This window comes from Aspergillus stella-maris (assembly GCF_047715825.1).
Source record: "Aspergillus stella-maris strain CBS 113639 unplaced genomic scaffold BDV14scaffold_6, whole genome shotgun sequence".
Classification (NCBI taxonomy): Eukaryota; Fungi; Ascomycota; class Eurotiomycetes; order Eurotiales; family Aspergillaceae; genus Aspergillus; species Aspergillus stella-maris.
The window spans coordinates 304,522-320,287 of NW_027396800.1; the positions used below are offsets into that span (position 1 = coordinate 304,522).

Below are 15,766 nucleotides of genomic sequence, written 5' to 3' on the forward strand. Positions count from 1 at the left end.
TATACTACGCCTCAACTTTCTATGGGACTCCTAGCTTCTCACAAGCTTCAATTTTGCGACACTTCCAGTAACGTATGAGGCTATGACTCAATCCCAACCTCCGATCTTGCTCGGTTTTCTACATACGCATACCCACTCCGGGGTAGACTAAATACCCGCAACCAACCCAACTGACATGCATTTCTTCATGCCCAATATGGAGCGATTCAGTGCCCCTGCATTGCTATTACCTAGCAGTCTGACAAACTGGACTCGGAAGCTTCAAGCTCCAAATGTCCCTCATTAGCGGTGAACACGATCCGGATGGGAGCATGGACAATTATCGGGCGTGCAATGCAATGCGATGCCTTGGGTAGTGGGTAGTAGAAGCAGGATTTATCTTGTTTGGGCTTTACGGCGGGCGTAAACTTGATGCTGCATTATGTAGCTTGGTATTATGTGATGGGGTGAAAACTAGACGGACTGTAGAGAACTCTTGCCATAGAGTGATACGACGTGTGGTTCGATGGGTTGGAAGCTCTCTATGCTGTGCTTGTACTTGATTTGCACTACGTTCTCAAACGGATAATATGATCATATAGTAAAACGATACATAAGTTTATACTACCACGACAACAGCCTGAGCCTTAGTCCAGATACTACAATACATTCCAAACCCAATAAGATACATACATCGATAACACCTCCAACGCAGACCAGAATACGTGAAGTCCAGACGAAAGCAGTGAACAAAACCAGACAACCATTCCTTCGCCCCATACATAAAACCTTGACCCTTCGATATCAAATCCACGCGAAGCCTCAGCTCAAACTGCCTGCATCGAGAGTGAGGGCCAGATCGAGGGTATTGTTGTTACGCTATGGGCAAGTTTACGCCTCGGACTTCTTTGCCTTGATCTTGGGAGCTGCGACGCCATAGATCTCGAGGTGTTCACGCTCGTATCGCAACAGGTCCTTTTGGCTCATGTCATAATATTTCTGTTTCGAGTCGTTAGTAGCTCGTATGGGAACAGGCCGATAGAGTCAAACACTTACAGCTTTCTGCAAGTCCGAGAGGCTGCGCCATTCGGATGCAACAGCCTTGCTCTCCTCTGCAACAGTGACTGCGTTCGAGTCGCGCTTCTCCATGAAGTAGTAAATCCAGGCGGAAGTCGGCCTCTTGACCAAGCGGTCATCCTTGATCAGTGTAACCTTCTTGCCTCCCTTGATCCTGGAGAGTTGGCGACGGGCTTTGTTGGCTTCGTAAATCTGATGAGGGGTGTGAGACTGAACCCATGCCTCATAAGCAGCTTGGTTGGCGGCCTTGTTGGCATTGGCTTGGTCGACGTAGCGCTTTCGTTCTGTTAGCCGTGGAATCGAGAGTAAACACAATCTGACGATGTTCACATACCTGACGCTCCTCTGCACTGATTTCCTGGGCAAGCTGGGTCGCCCTCTTAAAGACTTCGCCGCGAGGCTGGAGATCCTTAGGAACCTCCGCCGTCTTCTTGGTAACAGCGATAACCCAAGCGGAGCTGGGGAGAGCCTTGGGCGCCACCAGAGCGGTTTCCTTGAGCTCTCGCAAGTACTGGGCACGCTGCCGGATCTTCTCCCGCTCCTTCTGCTTCTCGGTCTTGGGTCCCTTTCCTCTGCCGCGCTTCGCCCCCTCGGTCTTCTTAGCCGGCTTCTTTGCAGCCTTCTTCGCTGGCTTCTTACCAGCCGTCTTTGTTGTCGATTTGGTATTGGTGGTCTTGGTCTTGCCGGTCGATTCGCCCGTGGTCGCATAGCTTCGGACCAGGTTCGCAATTATGGAGCTCGAACGAGGCAGGACGGCGGCCGACTGGGTGCGGCGCGCAACAAAGGCAATACGACGAACATTGTGCTGCGACGAAATCACACGAATTGGGCGAGCGAACGAGCCATTGAGTGGGAGGTTCCGCAGGATACCCCCACCACGTTGAACGAGCTTAAGAGGCATTGTGAGCTTCCGTCAACAACGCACTATGTAGCTACTCGAATTGTTGAATAGAGCGATGAAAAAGAGGGATTGTTAGAGGTGGTCAAGAGACGAAATGAGTGTGATGCTAGCGCAATCAACGCAACGATTTAATGCAGGGGCTTAGACGCAGGGAGGCTGGACCTGAAACCGGAGAGGTCGAGGTCGCATTGACGACGGCCGCCTTTAGTTTGGACTCTACCCAAAGGGGAAGCTACAGCACGTGGATTTACCCGCATGACTTCATATATCACGTGATATAGGTGGCTAACTGCTTGGGCTAAAAAAGAGCGGCTCTAAGAGCCCCAAAGACCCAAAATCAGGACAGGGAGCTTTTCAGACCCGTGGTCTCCTGTTCAAGTTCAACATTCAGCTGAAACCGATCTCAAATAGAACGGTAATCAAGAAACTGCTTATACTCACCTCGCCGCGTCCTCGGGTGTTCTTAGAGTCCCAGTAATACTCACTCATTGCTGGCCTGCAACAATGGCTCGCCGTGGGGATACTCGCTCACCTTCACCTGTAGGCAGCACATATTCATCATCAAGACGAAGTCGCAGAGACGATGACCGCTATGAGCGGAAGCGGGACGATGGTCGAAGCTACCGCAGATCTCGAAGCCCTGAGGTTAGTTGCCTTTCTCGAATCTCGTTTATGCAAGCTAATAATTTACTTTTTCTTCAGCGGCGATATCGTGATCGCGACCGAGACTCGTATCGAAGACGCGACCGCTCAGTAGACAGACGCGACAGTCACCGCGACGATGATGGTTATCGACGAAGAGATCGCTCACGAGACCGACGGCGCTCTAGAGATAGAGATTATGACCGCGACTACCGCCGAAGAAGCCGAAGCCGCGACAGAGAATATCGAAGCAGGCGAGATGATTCCCGCGACAGGGCCCAAAGACGGACAGACAATTCTGCTGACTTGAAGCACAAGTCTAGACGGGACGACAGCCGAGACCGGAGGGGCTCAGAGCCTCAATCCCGTCAGGTGCGTTATTTACAACCTTGGTGTAGTCGATCATCACTAATCTTGATCGAGCAGACTTCGAAACCTGGAACACCGACGCGCGCTGGCGCTGCAGACGATGAAAAGAAAGCGCAGCGACTTGCGAAGCTTGAAGCGTGGAAGCAAAAGCAAGCAGAACAGAAGCAGAAAGAAGCCGCAGCCGCTGGCGGGCCAAAGAACATCTTGGAAGAAATTGACAGAAAGTCTGGATTATCCCCAGCCGTTAGTTCTCCCCAATCTCCTGCCACTCAAGGCGTTGATGCGGCTCCAGCTCCATATGCTGGAAAGTTTGATCCGAAAGCCATTGCCAAGAATGCTGCTCAGTCGCCAGCTGCACCAGCTGTATTGGGAGAAGATGTGGCAGTTCCGTCTTCAGCCAAGCAACCTGCTGGCCCAGCGGCTGTGAAGGTGCCGGATACCAAAGCTTCGAATAAATCCCCATCTCCAGGTATGTCTTCTATCCCGATCACTATGTACACTTCACTAATGATATGCTTCTAGCCGCTCTGAAACCGAAAGGCAACCTTGGAAGATTCGGCCTTGGATCAAAGCAGGCAGCAGACAGCGAGAAGTCTATTGCCACGAAAACGCTTGGGTTTGGAGAAGAAGAATCGACCAGAAGAAAGCTCGAGCGTCTCCCGACACCACCGGTTGAAGATGCAGATGCCAGTAAGGCAGCAGAAGCAAATGCTGATGAAGACGACGACGTTGACATGCAGGATGGAGAAACGGAAGAAGAAGCTGCGGCGGCGGCGGCTCGTGTAGCTGCTGAACGGCGAGAAGAGCGGTTACAGACCGAAGTTCTCGCCGCAGAGCAAACGAACGGCAATACCCCAGCGAAAGAAGAGGTTCCTGAGAAGATGGAAGTGGATGCCCAGGAAGAGGAAGAAATAGACCCTCTTGATGCGTTCATGTCTGGACTCGCAGAGACTGCTCCGCCGAAGAAGAAAGTTGGTGCCAAATTCTCTAAAGCGCAAGAACCCGAGGCCATGTTTGGTGATGACAACGACGTGGGCATGACCGCTGTCGGTGAAGGCGATGCGGAGGATTTCCTCGCTATCGCCAATAAGGCTAAGAAGAAGAAGGACATCCCAACCGTTGACCACAAGAAGGTCGAATACGAACCATTCCGACGGAAATTCTACACCGAACCCTCTGACTTGGCTCAAATGTCTGAAGAAGAAGCTGCAAGCCTGCGGCTAGAACTTGACGGAATCAAGGTTCGCGGCCTGGATGTACCCAAGCCAGTGCAGAAATGGTCACAGTGCGGATTGGGAATTCAAACACTGGACGTCGTCGACAAGCTTGGTTTTGAAAGCCTAACATCCATTCAAGCACAGGCGATTCCTTCCATTATGTCTGGTCGTGATGTAATTGGTGTGGCGAAAACAGGTTCAGGAAAGACAATGGCTTTCCTCATTCCCATGTTCCGTCACATTAAAGACCAGCGGCCACTCGATAACATGGAGGGCCCAGTAGGCTTGATCATGACGCCCACTCGTGAGTTGGCGACACAGATTCATAAGGACTGCAAACCGTTTTTGAAGGCCCTCGGCCTCCGAGCAGTTTGTGCGTACGGCGGTGCTCCTATCAAGGACCAGATCGCCGAATTGAAGCGTGGTGCTGAGATCGTTGTGTGCACTCCAGGACGTATGATCGATCTTCTAGCAGCAAATGCTGGGCGAGTAACCAACCTACGTCGGGTCACGTACGTCGTTCTTGACGAGGCGGACCGTATGTTTGACATGGGTTTCGAGCCTCAAGTCATGAAGATATTGAGCAATGTACGACCTGACCGGCAGACTGTGCTCTTCTCTGCCACGTTCCCACGAAACATGGAAGCTTTGGCTCGCAAGACCCTAACGAAGCCGATTGAAATTGTCGTCGGTGGTAGGAGTGTCGTTGCGCCTGAGATTACTCAGATTGTGGAAGTATGCGACGACGATAAGAAGTTCGTCCGTCTTTTGGAGTTGCTGGGTAATCTGTACTCCACGGACGAAAACGAAGATGCGCGGTCATTGATCTTCGTTGATCGTCAGGAAGCGGCCGATACGCTTCTTAAGGAGTTGATGCGGAAAGGTTATCCTTGCATGTCTATCCACGGTGGCAAGGACCAAATCGACCGTGATTCGACCATTGAGGACTTCAAAGCCGGTATCTTCCCCGTGCTAATCGCGACGTCTGTTGCTGCCCGTGGTCTTGATGTCAAGCAACTTAAGCTTGTGGTCAATTACGACGCGCCGAATCACCTGGAAGACTATGTTCACCGTGCTGGGCGTACCGGTCGTGCAGGAAACACCGGAACAGCAGTCACCTTCTTGACAGAAGAACAAGAACGTTACGCCGTCGACATTGCCAAGGCACTCAAGCAAAGTGGACAAGAAGTGCCAGGACCCGTGCAAAGCATGGTCGACGCGTTCCTGGAGAAAGTCAAGGCCGGTAAAGAGAAGGCCAGCACCTCTGGATTTGGCGGTAAGGGTCTGGAGCGTCTCGATCAAGAGCGTGATGCAGCCCGTAACCGTGAGCGTCGCACATACAAGACCGGCGAAGAAGGCGAAGACGAGGAAGAAAAGGACGACAAGAAGAACGAGAAGGGTGAGGAGGAGTTCAACAAAGTCATTTCCTCTGTGCAGTCTGCCTCTACACAGCTACCTGGCGTGCCGAAGGGCATTGATCTCGACGGCAAAATCACCGTTCACAAGAGAGAAGTCGATCCCAACGCACCCAACAACCCTCTCGACAAGGTTGGTTCTGCTGTGGCCGATATCCACGCTCGTCTCAGCCGTGCGGGTGTAATGAGATCGGGCGTACCCATCGACAACCGCGGTCCTGACGCTGGCGCATTCCACGCCACGCTGGAGATCAACGACTTTCCTCGTAAGTTTCTCCTCTACCCTCCTATTGACCCTAGATATCAGATTACTAATGTGTATTTCACAATTCAGAAAAAGCTCGTTGGGCCGTCACAAACCGCACGAACGTCGCCAAGATTCTCGAAGCCACCGGTACGTCCATCACGACAAAGGGTAGTTTCTACGCAACAGGCAAAGAACCTGGGCCTGGAGAGAACCCCAAGCTGTATATCCTGGTTGAGGGTGAAACCGAGCTGGCTGTCACTAATGCAATGCGGGAGCTCATGCGCTTGTTGAAGGAGGGTACCATGGCGGCAGTGGATAGTGAAGCTCGTGCTCCGGCGTCAGGTCGGTATAATGTTGTATAGATGGGAGTCCAGGCTTGTATGATACGCCAACCTGATATCGTGCGTTTCAATTCAATAAGTATAAATGCGTAGCTAGGGGTAGTAAACTAATAGGCCTGTTAGGCGCGCTATATACATGATTATCATCATCAACCTCGAAGCTCAGTCCCAGCTCGATCGAGCCACCTCACTCCCACCTCCGCGCGGCAGAAGCATCATCAGCATCCCTAGCAGCCCTCTCATCGCGACTCGCCTCATTCAACGCCTGCGCCTGCGTCTGGGCCTTTTGCGCCGCCAACTTTGTCCCTAACTTCCCCTTCACTGTATTCCCCGTTTCCGCGCGTTTCTATGGGGCGCCATTGATCAGCATTCAGCACAAAATACCAAGAACGACTCATGCAAAGAACCAAACAGAAAAGCACAGAAGAAAGCAACATCAGAAAGAACCCACCTGAGCCGCCAGCGCCGCGCGAGCCCTTGCATCATCGGCACTACTCCCGGCCTCATCTACCGTCCTTGTCCCGGTCCCTGACCCTGTTCCTGACCCAGCAGTCGCACTGGCGTCAGTGGTCCCCGCTCCGCTGCCGCCGCCACTACCCCCCAAAGTCCTCCCCGGTGATGAGAAATGCGACTTTGACTTTGCAGATGCGGGGACTGAGGCGCGCGGGGCGGCATTCGCGCTTGAGCCGAGGACGCGGCCGGGGCGCGAGAAGGCTTCGTCGCCGGATGAGGAGGGGCGGTTTTTGGAGCTGGAGCAGATGTTTCCCATTCTTTGTTTTCAATTGCTCTCTTGGAGGGGGAGGGAAGAAAATAGAGTTCAATTGAGGGGTTGGGGTTAAGTAGCTGGTAGCTGGATGACGGTGAGGTGGGTAGGATAGTGGGGAGCTTGATAGCTGCGGAAGTGAGGTAATGGAGCTATTGTGGGTTCTTGGAGAATCAAGGTACTAGGGCTGAATATTCAGGATGTAAGAGCAGTGGAGAGATTTAATTGGCTTGATTGGAGTAAGAATAGCGGCATGATTGACGACATGTCGGACTCGAGGGAGCTGTTTCTGCCTGCGATATTGCGATAAGATAGCGGCACTTGGCGGTGAGCACGTGCTGGGAGGGCCATTCCGGATCGGGGCTGCGGGACAAAGACTTGGCGCCTGCAAATTCAGGCATTGACGGGAGACAAATCCCGTCTGGATGCCGTCAATCTGCGACAAACTTGAATCACGGGCCAATTGAGTAATATAATTTGCTGATATGATTGCTGAATGCTGAGAAATCGCAGAGTGCATATGCCCAGCTCTGGACTTACGGCCTGCCTGAGATATGGGCAGACAACGATTCGTGGACTGGCTCAGCTGCTAACTCCCAAGGTCCTCCCCCACGTCCGCAGGGTCCTCACTGATATCAGAAAATCCGCAGCAAATTGCGGTTGAGTGGCAGGCGCCCATCTCCCAAGGTCCCCAGGGCAGTCCACTCACCACTGCGAGATCTTCTCGTCGTCATGCCTCAGGCTGCCGACAACCATGGCTGCTGCTTCTGCCCCCTCTCCCCCTCCAACCCTCGCAAACGCCGCTTGTCATTGGTATGTGATCGTCTTGTTTCGTCTATTGAACTCGATCGACCCTGACCCTCGCAATAGCATGAGAAGGAATTGGATGCTTTCTTGCTTCTATCCCGCTCCTTCATAGAGCATCCCTCGCAGTCGGCTTCAGACTCCTCGAAATTCTCTTCAGGCAAAATGGCTACCCACACGCGCAAGGACGACTTCTGCCTCGAATGTAACTGGGAATCCTTTCATCTAGACGGGAAAAGCTCGGAAGGTTCATCCGTGGCCCCGGCGTCTGACTGCTGTCCTGATAAGGAGCAAAATGCCTCGTCTGAATCCCATGTCGACAACGCTTGCTGCGACACGGATAACTGCTCCATTACCTGCCCTTCTGTCTGCGACGGCTTTGTCGACTGTCACGACGACGAGCCCTGCTCGGTGTCTGGGTGTGAGGAGCCTGAATGTCATGATCCTGCCCCTATTTGCTTCGATGAGCACTGCTTTGATCCCAGTCAACATCACGAAGTCCCAGACCACTCGTTAGACCTGTTTGGGCTGGGGATACCTATGGCTTCAGACAAGAACGACTTTACCCTTCCTCTGGAACAGTGCCAGGCAGACCATCTGCCCAAGCTGACTGACCATGCTGCTACGGATATCAACTCTCACCTTTGTGCTGGTCCGTTCTTCAATCCAGACTCGATAGCCCTCACTCCTTGCCATCCTCCTCACAACTTCCATCATGACCCTCACTCCGCCAACCTCTCCCACATCACTCCTCCTACTCAAAGCATGCTGCCGCCATCGTTACCGATGCAAAACGATGTAAACCCTTCCGACGTCTTCCACATGCTTGGAATGTGCCCTGATTACTCGAATCACTTTCACGTCCACCAAGCATCAAACTGCCCGGAGAACCTCGACGGCACCGCAGCACCCGACTCCTTCACCTGCCTCCACCTCGACGATGACAGCTTGAACAACATTCTCAAGAACCCCATTTACACTGGCAACACCCTTCCGGCCAGAGGGCCCTGCCGCTCGAACCACCGTTGTCGAACCCATCACTCCCACGCTCACCATTACTCCCCTTACTCTCGTCACCACTCCCGATCAAGCTTCAGCTCTCACATCCTTCCTAGTCCTGGCGAGACACCACCACCGTTAGACGGTGGTATATCCTCAGTCATTACGAGCCCAGACTTCACTCCCGCGGATGGTGAAGTACACGTCTGCAAATGGGTATCGAACTCTCGAGGCGTCAAGGCCACCTGTGGTGCTACTTTCTCAAGTCCCTGCGCACTTCAGGAGCACTTGGTCTCTCGGCACATGGGACCTGTCAACGGTGCCAAGGGCACGGGATACTACTGCTGCTGGGAAGGCTGCAGCCGCCCGGGCGAGCCATTCTCGCAAAAGTCGAAGTTGCAGGGTCACTTCCTCACTCACAGCAATTGTAAGTCACCTCACTTGATTCTTGATATATGAGCTGACCTTTCAGATAAAAACTTTCAATGCAACGTCTGCGGCAAGCTCTTTGCCCGACAAGCAACTCTAGAACGCCACGAGCGGAGCCATCGCGGCGAAAAGCCATACAAGTGCACAGAGTGTGGCAAGTCGTTTACAGATAGCAGTGAGCTGAGTATGTTGCTTCTATCCGCATTTCTCATAACGTCTGCTAACAAGACAGAAACACATTCCCGCACACATACGGGCGAAAAGCCCTTCAGGTGCACGTACCCGGGTTGTAACTTCCAGACCGGCGATGTAAGTCTCCAGTAGATCCCTCATCACGGTGCAAGACTAATTTATTCATCCTAGTCATCAAACATGTCTAGTCATAGACTTAGTATGTCCCCTCCTATCTAATCCATCCGATGAGCAATGTAACTAACCAAACCCAGCCCACGGCGAACGAAGACACAAATGCCTCCACCCAGGCTGCAACAAGAGCTTCACACGACCTGGTACGCTCATCTTTCCTTTCCCAGGCCTTTCTACTATTCCGTGCTAACATGATTCCTCTTATTTATAGACCAACTAAAACGCCACATGCGCTCTACACACAAAACGGACATCCAAATACCGACTCCCCTCCTCGACGGTCTCGGTTCGCCCACCGACGACCCGCAATTCACACTCCCTGTTCAGATTCCTTTTAGCATGGCGTAAGGCGTGATGGGATGAGATGGTTACTTGAGTACATGGTGATACCAGGAAGAGGATCAGGATCAGGACCAGGCGCTTGGCGTTTAACATGATGAACACGGTAATGGTTGGAATTGGACTGATGGGTGGCTTGAGTTTGAGTATATTCTTGTTTCGGTGGATTGGTTGATGAAGTTTCTATATATCTATTATATGCTGGTATACATATGGGCTACGGTTGAAAAACTTGGGTGGATTGAGCTCCCAGCACGCGATGAGATGACACCTATACGACGATTAATGATTGGATACCACGGTCATTCTACCATATTGATAGGAACACCTGAAGAAAGAGGACTTTTACCTAAAATATAAGGAGTCCAGATGAAAATCACATTCAGATTGAATTTCATACCCTCTCTCTACCTGCCTACCTAGCCAGCCCTTAAATCATGCGCTCATCCACAGCTTCAATCTGAGCCGATCAAGACAAGTGCAGCCTGTTCCCGTCCAGACATCGGACTTGAATACGTTGGTTGACAGCCGCTCACTCGCTACCTGGTCCAGTTCAACCAGGCTTGAAGTTGCATTCAGCGGCCAATGTACTCGACAACTCCATGCAGCTACTTAACTTACTAGTACTAATGTGAGCATACTTTCGTAAGTCATGCCTGGATGGATGTCTTAGTAGATCTCTTTGCTGTACTATAGATACTGGAAGTGATAACCGCCTAGGGCGTTGAACCAATGATCCCAACTTTGGACTAGGCCTTGATAGCCACTGATATCTAGTACATTAATACCTACTTACATATCCCCTTTTCCTGCGTGGAGTATACACTAGCCCATCGAGCTCGAAGAGATCAAATACACCCATTCATTCATCCGCAACAACCCGCCCACTCGCGCAGGTCCAAGGTGGAAGGAAGTGATCTAATCATGCGCCCTCTTCTCCAAAACTTCAACAGCACTCTTAACCTCCCGAATCCTCTGCCCAATACGCTTCCTAATCTCGTCCTGAACCTCCTTACTCACATCCTTCGGGTCAAAGCCTAGTTCCACAATACGTTCCTCACTCTCACTTTCTGATTCACCAGCTTGCCCCGACTCGTTCTCATTCTCCGTCGCCTCCTCAATCCCACTCGCCTTGCCTGTCTCCACTGAAGAATCGGTGTACAGCTCGTAGGCGATTACGAGGCTGTTTAGGGCGTCCCGCGCGGATTCACGGTCTGAGGCGGCGTAGATTGTTGCGCTGTCGGTGGATTCGACGGCGATTTCGAGTTCATCTTGGGCTGTTTCGTACCTAGCACGTATTATTCATATTAGGTACTAATTTTTATAGATAATGGGGCGTTTAAGAAGGAAAGGAAATAAGATTGTTTAACGTACAGCTCTTGTAATTCCTCAACAATAAGGTCCGCTTGGGATTTTCCGGACGAGGAGGCTAATGGGTTGTATTGGGTGCGCGTTGTGGTGAAAGAACGGATAGCTGGTGAAAAGCTCTTGGAGATAGGCGCAATGATGGAATTGAGATTTTGCGTTCGCTGAATAGCTAGCACGGAGCTTGAGATGGCGCGGTGAGGGTGATGTTGAGTCTGAGGTATTCGTGTGCGTAGAGCGCGGGAGCTCCGGAGGGTTGAGGCCGAGAGGGTCGTTGGTCTGGGAGGCATTTTGATGGTTAAATATGTGTTTGTGGAAATGTATTGGTTGGAGAAATAAATTGAAATATTTGTGTTCCAGGGGAAAATATGGGGAAAGGTTCGAGAGAGATTGCCTTCAGTTGATGGATGGCATGATGCCGGGATGCGCGATGACGTTATCTAAGCAATGCTAATGGGGACCTTCCATGTCTCACGTGTTGCGGATCTATGAGCTTCCTTTCCTACCTACACTTTCCTATAGACCGAAAAAATATATCTAGTATATTCTTTCTATAAGTTCCATTCTATCGACAAGAGTTTAAACCCCAAACTTCATCCCCCCATTAGCACAAACCACACTCCCCGTACACCATCCTCCATCCCTCGTACACAACATCCCCACAACCCCCGCAACCTCCTCCGTAAACGCCGGCCTGCGACCACCCATCTTCTCATTAACAAGTCTCACCTGCTCCTCCGTCAACCCCAGCTCTTCAAAGACCGGGTCCCTGATCGACTGATCCTTCCCATCAACAAGCTTGCTCAAAGGCGTATTATCCTGGAACCCCTGGATCGCATTCCAGAACCCCTCGCCTGTCTTGAAATACATGTCGCCCGTGACAGGGCCCGGGTTGACTGCATTGACCGTAGCGCGGTCAGCGAGTTCACGCGCCCAGGTACGTGTCATAGCCTCGAGTGCAGCCTTGGTACCGCCGTAGACAGATTGTCCGACGAATCCGAGACTCGATGAAACGGAGGAGATATTCACGATTCGTCCGGAGCGATCATTTGGCAAGTATGGCGCGACGCCCTGCGTGAGGAGTAGCGGGGCAAGAACATTGATGTTATATTGCCAATTGAAGTACTCCGGTTCAATGGGGCCCTTTTCTTTATCGTTTAGTGTTCGGTCCGCGGATACACCGGCGTTGTTGATAAGGATGTCGATTGTTGTGCTTGGGAAGTGTGTGCTGACTGCAACGAGGATGTCCTTTACTGCTTGTTCGGGGGTGGAGAGGTCCGCTTGTACGGAGACGCAGCGGATGGAGTGCGTTGATGCGAGGGACTGGCATAGTTCTTCGGTGCGGGGGCGCGAGGACTCGGAGGTGAAGTTTAGGAGGAGCGAGCAGCCTTTGCTAGCGAGATTTTTGGCGATGGCTTCGCCGATTCCTGGGAACAAACACAACTATCTGTAAGTCTTCTGTAGAAGTGGGCATTTGTAGGATAAAGAATGTGGTGTATAGAATGCGGGGGTAGCTTACCCCGCGAGCCGCCAGTGACGATACCGAACTTTCCTTCCAATGGGCGAGACATGGTCAATGGTGTTGGGGATTGTGAATAGTAGTATCTGGATAGTTGAAAGAGAGTTCGAGGATTGGAGAGACCTCGTGGTTAAATAGTCCTGCTGTGCTTTTACTCCATAGTCCGTCCCACTCGTCTGGATGAACCCCCACCGTCGGGAAATTTCCCGATTGATTTTACCCGGTCGATCGAATCAGGGTCACATCTACGGGGTGGCGGTTAATTAACCTAGATCGTAGTCAAGCTTTACGGGGATTGTTGCAGAATGGCCCGCTACGGACTTCCAATAGTAGATGTGCCTGCCTAAATTACTGGCTTGAAGCAATAAGTATGTATAGGTAAGAAATCCTTTCATTATGATAATATGAGTAAGCCCCTCTACTCGGATATATGGCACTGTTGAATGCAAATACTCCTCTGGTCAATAACCCAAAACACTACCCAGAAACCCCGTGTATGCCACTTTTATATGCCGTTGAAGGACAATGCTTTTGAGCTCCATGTTGATGAAGAACTCCATATGTTAGTCGTAACATCGTGATCATGTTGAAAAAAGTCTACTCAGGGTATCGGAAAATTAAAAGAAAATGCTTAGTAGCGGTAGCTGCAGACAGTTAGCAAGAAGCTTCTTAAGAAATAAGGGAGGAACATACTGGTCAGCCTTGTAAGGACCCTGGGCGTCGAGGCCAAGGTACTCAGCCTGCACAGGAGTGAGGGTGGAGAGCTTGGCGTTGACGTGAGAAAGGTGGAGGTAGGCGACCTGCTCGTCGAGAACCTTGGGGAGAACGTAGACACCGACGGGCTTCTTGCCGGAGGTACCGAACTCGGGGTACTTCTGGCCGAAAGCCTTGTCCTCAGCCTTGAACAGAGCAATCTGGGCAAGGACCTGGTTGGAGAAAGAGCAGGACATGACGAAGGAAGAGTGGCCGGTAGCACAGCCAAGGTTGACGAGACGACCCTCAGCGAGGAGGATGATGTGACGGCCGTTGGGCATCAGGTAACGGTCAACCTGGGGCTTGATGCTCTGGACGGACTTGGCGTTGGCCTTGAGCCAGGCAACGTCGATCTCAATGTCGAAGTGACCGATGTCTACAATGATTAGGAATGATCATAATCCAACATAGAAGGATACTTACTGCAAACAATGGCGTCGTTGCGCATGACCTCGAAGTGCTTGCCGACGAGGATGTCACGGCAACCAGTGGTCGTGACGAAGATCTGACCAATGGCGGCAGCCTCCTCCATGGTGACGACCTCGTAACCCTGGACAGCGGCCTGGAGGGCGTTGATGGGGTCGATCTCAGTAACGAGAACGCGAGCACCCATGGTGTGGAGAGCCTGGGCGCAACCCTTACCGACATCACCGAAACCGGCGACGACACCGATCTTACCAGCAATCATGACATCGGTGGCACGCTTGATACCGTCGATGAGAGACTCACGGCAGCCGTACAGGTTGTCGAACTTAGACTTGGTAACGGAGTCGTTGACGTTGATGGAGGGGACAAGGAGCTTGCCGTCCTTGAGCATGCGGTAGAGGTGGTGGACACCGGTGGTGGTCTCCTCAGAGAGACCGAAGCAGTCCTGGAGCTGCTCGGGGTACTTGGTGTGGACAAGGGAGGTAAGGTCACCACCGTCGTCGAGGATAAGGTTGAGCTTCTTGCCGTCCTTGAAGGCGGAGAGCTGCTGGTCCAAGCACCAGTTGTACTCCTCCTCGGTCTCACCCTTCCAGGCGAAGCTAGAAGAAGTTAGTTTCTGCCAAGTCCAATTGGTTTGAGAATCACATACACAGGGACACCGGCGGCAGCGATGGCGGCAGCGGCGTGGTCCTGGGTGGAGAAGATGTTGCAGGAAGTCCAGGTGACCTCAGCACCGAGGGCAGTGAGAGTCTCGATGAGGACGGCAGTCTGGATGGCTGTGGAAGTCAGCATAAGCCGAGCTATGGTTTTCGGTTTTCGGGCTTCATACTCATGTGAAGACAACCGGCAATGCGGGCACCGGCCAAGGGCTGGTCAGCACCGTACTTCTCACGGATGGCCATGAGACCGGGCATCTCAATTTCAGCGAGCTCGATCTCGCGGCGACCGAAGGCGGCCAACGACTAGGAATGTTAGATTGGGGTTTCCCTGAGGGTTCGGAGGATAAACGTACGATGTCGGCGACCTTGAACTTCTGGGCGGGGGCAGCCATGGCTGTTATGTGAGAGATGTAGAAAGGAGGAAACTGAGAGGAAAGTTAGCAATTGAGTTGCAGACAGAAGATTCCTAGCAGATGAACTCACAAAAAAGGATGAGGGATGAGGAGGATGAAGGAGAGAGGAATGAGAAGAGAAAAGGGAGGAGAAGAAAAGATGGACGAGAGAAGGTAAAAGAGGGGCAGCGGGTCAGAGTGTCTGGCTGTCCAGTTGGCGGCGGCGGGGCTCGAAGGATGGGGCGGTCAGTCTTACTCAGCCCTGAGCTCGCTCTGCAGTGGGGGATTATTTGATTTTTGCTGATAGAAGTGAGAAGAATGATTCATTGATATTGATACTCAAATCTCAAGAAAATCAAAGAAAAATTGCTGTTGTTATAGAACAATGGCTATTGCTGAAGTACAGTAGCACTTTTTAGTAGACAGGTGGGTTTGACCGTTGCTGGGGAAGAGAACAACATTTCTGCTCAGCACTGCAAGCTCTCTCGCCAGTTGCCACCAAATTCGGTCGTACCAATCAGCAAGGTGGCAGCCTGCATGCTACCGCTAGCAAGAGAATCGCCGGTTAGGAAACCCAGATACTCCGGCTCAGCAAATGTTCGGGGTATTATTCTTCGAACTCTGTATGCTGCCAATGCAGCCCCACATTCGGGAGAGGGCCAAGTCTATATCTACCGGCACCGAGCTCAACCACCTTGGGGACTGACTTTTACCTAGAACGATTGGATAATGAGAATGAAGCAAGGAATGGTTGGAGTATTCGG

General features: G+C 51.9%; 7 protein-coding genes across 7 annotated transcripts; 2 read left to right on the forward strand and 5 right to left on the reverse strand.

The window, feature by feature from the left end:
* Positions 1-305: 305 nt before the first annotated feature.
* BDV14DRAFT_166253 (HMG-box domain-containing protein) lies at positions 306-2,172 on the reverse strand. Its single transcript, XM_073767455.1, has 3 exons — positions 1,391-2,172; positions 1,036-1,332; positions 306-978 (listed from the first exon to the last, which is right to left on the reverse strand). The coding sequence occupies exons 1-3, from the start codon at positions 1,955-1,957 to the stop codon at positions 871-873; spliced, it is 972 nt and encodes a 323-aa protein (XP_073632040.1). The 5' UTR covers positions 1,958-2,172; the 3' UTR covers positions 306-870.
* A 289-nt stretch (positions 2,173-2,461) lies between these two features.
* BDV14DRAFT_196398 (DEAD/DEAH box RNA helicase) lies at positions 2,462-6,209 on the forward strand (the record flags this gene model as incomplete). The annotated part of the gene is made up of 5 exons (XM_073772436.1): positions 2,462-2,602; positions 2,660-2,971; positions 3,026-3,437; positions 3,491-5,866; positions 5,935-6,209. The coding sequence occupies 5 exons, from the start codon at positions 2,462-2,464 to the stop codon at positions 6,207-6,209; spliced, it is 3,516 nt and encodes a 1,171-aa protein (XP_073632041.1).
* Positions 6,210-6,375: 166 nt separating this feature from the next.
* On the reverse strand, positions 6,376-6,957 carry BDV14DRAFT_196399 (uncharacterized protein; the record flags this gene model as incomplete). The annotated part of the gene is made up of 2 exons (XM_073772437.1): positions 6,376-6,534; positions 6,640-6,957. 2 exons carry the CDS (start codon positions 6,955-6,957, stop codon positions 6,376-6,378), a joined length of 477 nt encoding a protein of 158 aa, XP_073632042.1.
* Positions 6,958-7,577: 620 nt separating this feature from the next.
* Positions 7,578-9,980, forward strand: BDV14DRAFT_117440 (C2H2-type zinc finger protein). The gene is made up of 7 exons (XM_073765811.1): positions 7,578-7,764; positions 7,822-9,181; positions 9,227-9,367; positions 9,416-9,492; positions 9,547-9,574; positions 9,630-9,692; positions 9,761-9,980. Exons 1-7 carry the CDS (start codon positions 7,684-7,686, stop codon positions 9,895-9,897), a joined length of 1,887 nt encoding a protein of 628 aa, XP_073632043.1. The 5' UTR covers positions 7,578-7,683; the 3' UTR covers positions 9,898-9,980.
* An 826-nt stretch (positions 9,981-10,806) lies between these two features.
* Positions 10,807-11,543, reverse strand: BDV14DRAFT_196401 (uncharacterized protein; the record flags this gene model as incomplete). Its single annotated transcript, XM_073772438.1, has 2 exons — positions 10,807-11,176; positions 11,263-11,543. The coding sequence occupies 2 exons, from the start codon at positions 11,541-11,543 to the stop codon at positions 10,807-10,809; spliced, it is 651 nt and encodes a 216-aa protein (XP_073632044.1).
* A 272-nt stretch (positions 11,544-11,815) lies between these two features.
* Positions 11,816-12,992, reverse strand: BDV14DRAFT_166260 (SDR family NAD(P)-dependent oxidoreductase). Its single transcript, XM_073767456.1, has 2 exons — positions 12,773-12,992; positions 11,816-12,680 (listed from the first exon to the last, which is right to left on the reverse strand). Exons 1-2 carry the CDS (start codon positions 12,822-12,824, stop codon positions 11,833-11,835), a joined length of 900 nt encoding a protein of 299 aa, XP_073632045.1. The 5' UTR covers positions 12,825-12,992; the 3' UTR covers positions 11,816-11,832.
* A 131-nt stretch (positions 12,993-13,123) lies between these two features.
* BDV14DRAFT_166263 (adenosylhomocysteinase) lies at positions 13,124-15,155 on the reverse strand. Its single transcript, XM_073767457.1, has 7 exons — positions 15,094-15,155; positions 14,964-15,035; positions 14,781-14,913; positions 14,601-14,727; positions 13,949-14,550; positions 13,466-13,901; positions 13,124-13,416 (listed from the first exon to the last, which is right to left on the reverse strand). The coding sequence occupies exons 2-7, from the start codon at positions 15,000-15,002 to the stop codon at positions 13,404-13,406; spliced, it is 1,350 nt and encodes a 449-aa protein (XP_073632046.1). The 5' UTR covers positions 15,003-15,035; positions 15,094-15,155; the 3' UTR covers positions 13,124-13,403.
* Positions 15,156-15,766: the final 611 nt, after the last annotated feature.

What these genes read in the sequence shown, in the direction of transcription:
- BDV14DRAFT_166253 (XM_073767455.1), bottom strand. Translation starts at nt 1,957, where the DNA reads ATGCCTCTTAAGCTCGTTCAACGTGGTGGGGGTATCCTGCGGAACCTC. An exon ending in TCAGTGCAGAGGAGCGTCAG is followed by an intron (nt 1,333 to 1,390) that starts GTATGTGAACAT and finishes ACAGAACGAAAG; the next exon opens with CGCTACGTCGACCAAGCCAA. An exon ending in TCTCGGACTTGCAGAAAGCT is followed by an intron (nt 979 to 1,035) that starts GTAAGTGTTTGA and finishes GACTCGAAACAG; the next exon opens with AAATATTATGACATGAGCCA.
- BDV14DRAFT_117440 (XM_073765811.1), top strand. Translation starts at nt 7,684, where the DNA reads ATGCCTCAGGCTGCCGACAACCATGGCTGCTGCTTCTGCCCCCTCTCC. An exon ending in GCAAACGCCGCTTGTCATTG is followed by an intron (nt 7,765 to 7,821) that starts GTATGTGATCGT and finishes CCCTCGCAATAG; the next exon opens with CATGAGAAGGAATTGGATGC. An exon ending in TACAGATAGCAGTGAGCTGA is followed by an intron (nt 9,368 to 9,415) that starts GTATGTTGCTTC and finishes CTAACAAGACAG; the next exon opens with AAACACATTCCCGCACACAT.
- BDV14DRAFT_166260 (XM_073767456.1), bottom strand. Translation starts at nt 12,824, where the DNA reads ATGTCTCGCCCATTGGAAGGAAAGTTCGGTATCGTCACTGGCGGCTCG. An exon ending in CGTCACTGGCGGCTCGCGGG is followed by an intron (nt 12,681 to 12,772) that starts GTAAGCTACCCC and finishes GTTTGTTCCCAG; the next exon opens with GAATCGGCGAAGCCATCGCC.
- BDV14DRAFT_166263 (XM_073767457.1), bottom strand. Translation starts at nt 15,002, where the DNA reads ATGGCTGCCCCCGCCCAGAAGTTCAAGGTCGCCGACATC. An exon ending in AGTTCAAGGTCGCCGACATC is followed by an intron (nt 14,914 to 14,963) that starts GTACGTTTATCC and finishes TAACATTCCTAG; the next exon opens with TCGTTGGCCGCCTTCGGTCG. An exon ending in CAACGACGCCATTGTTTGCA is followed by an intron (nt 13,902 to 13,948) that starts GTAAGTATCCTT and finishes TAATCATTGTAG; the next exon opens with ACATCGGTCACTTCGACATT.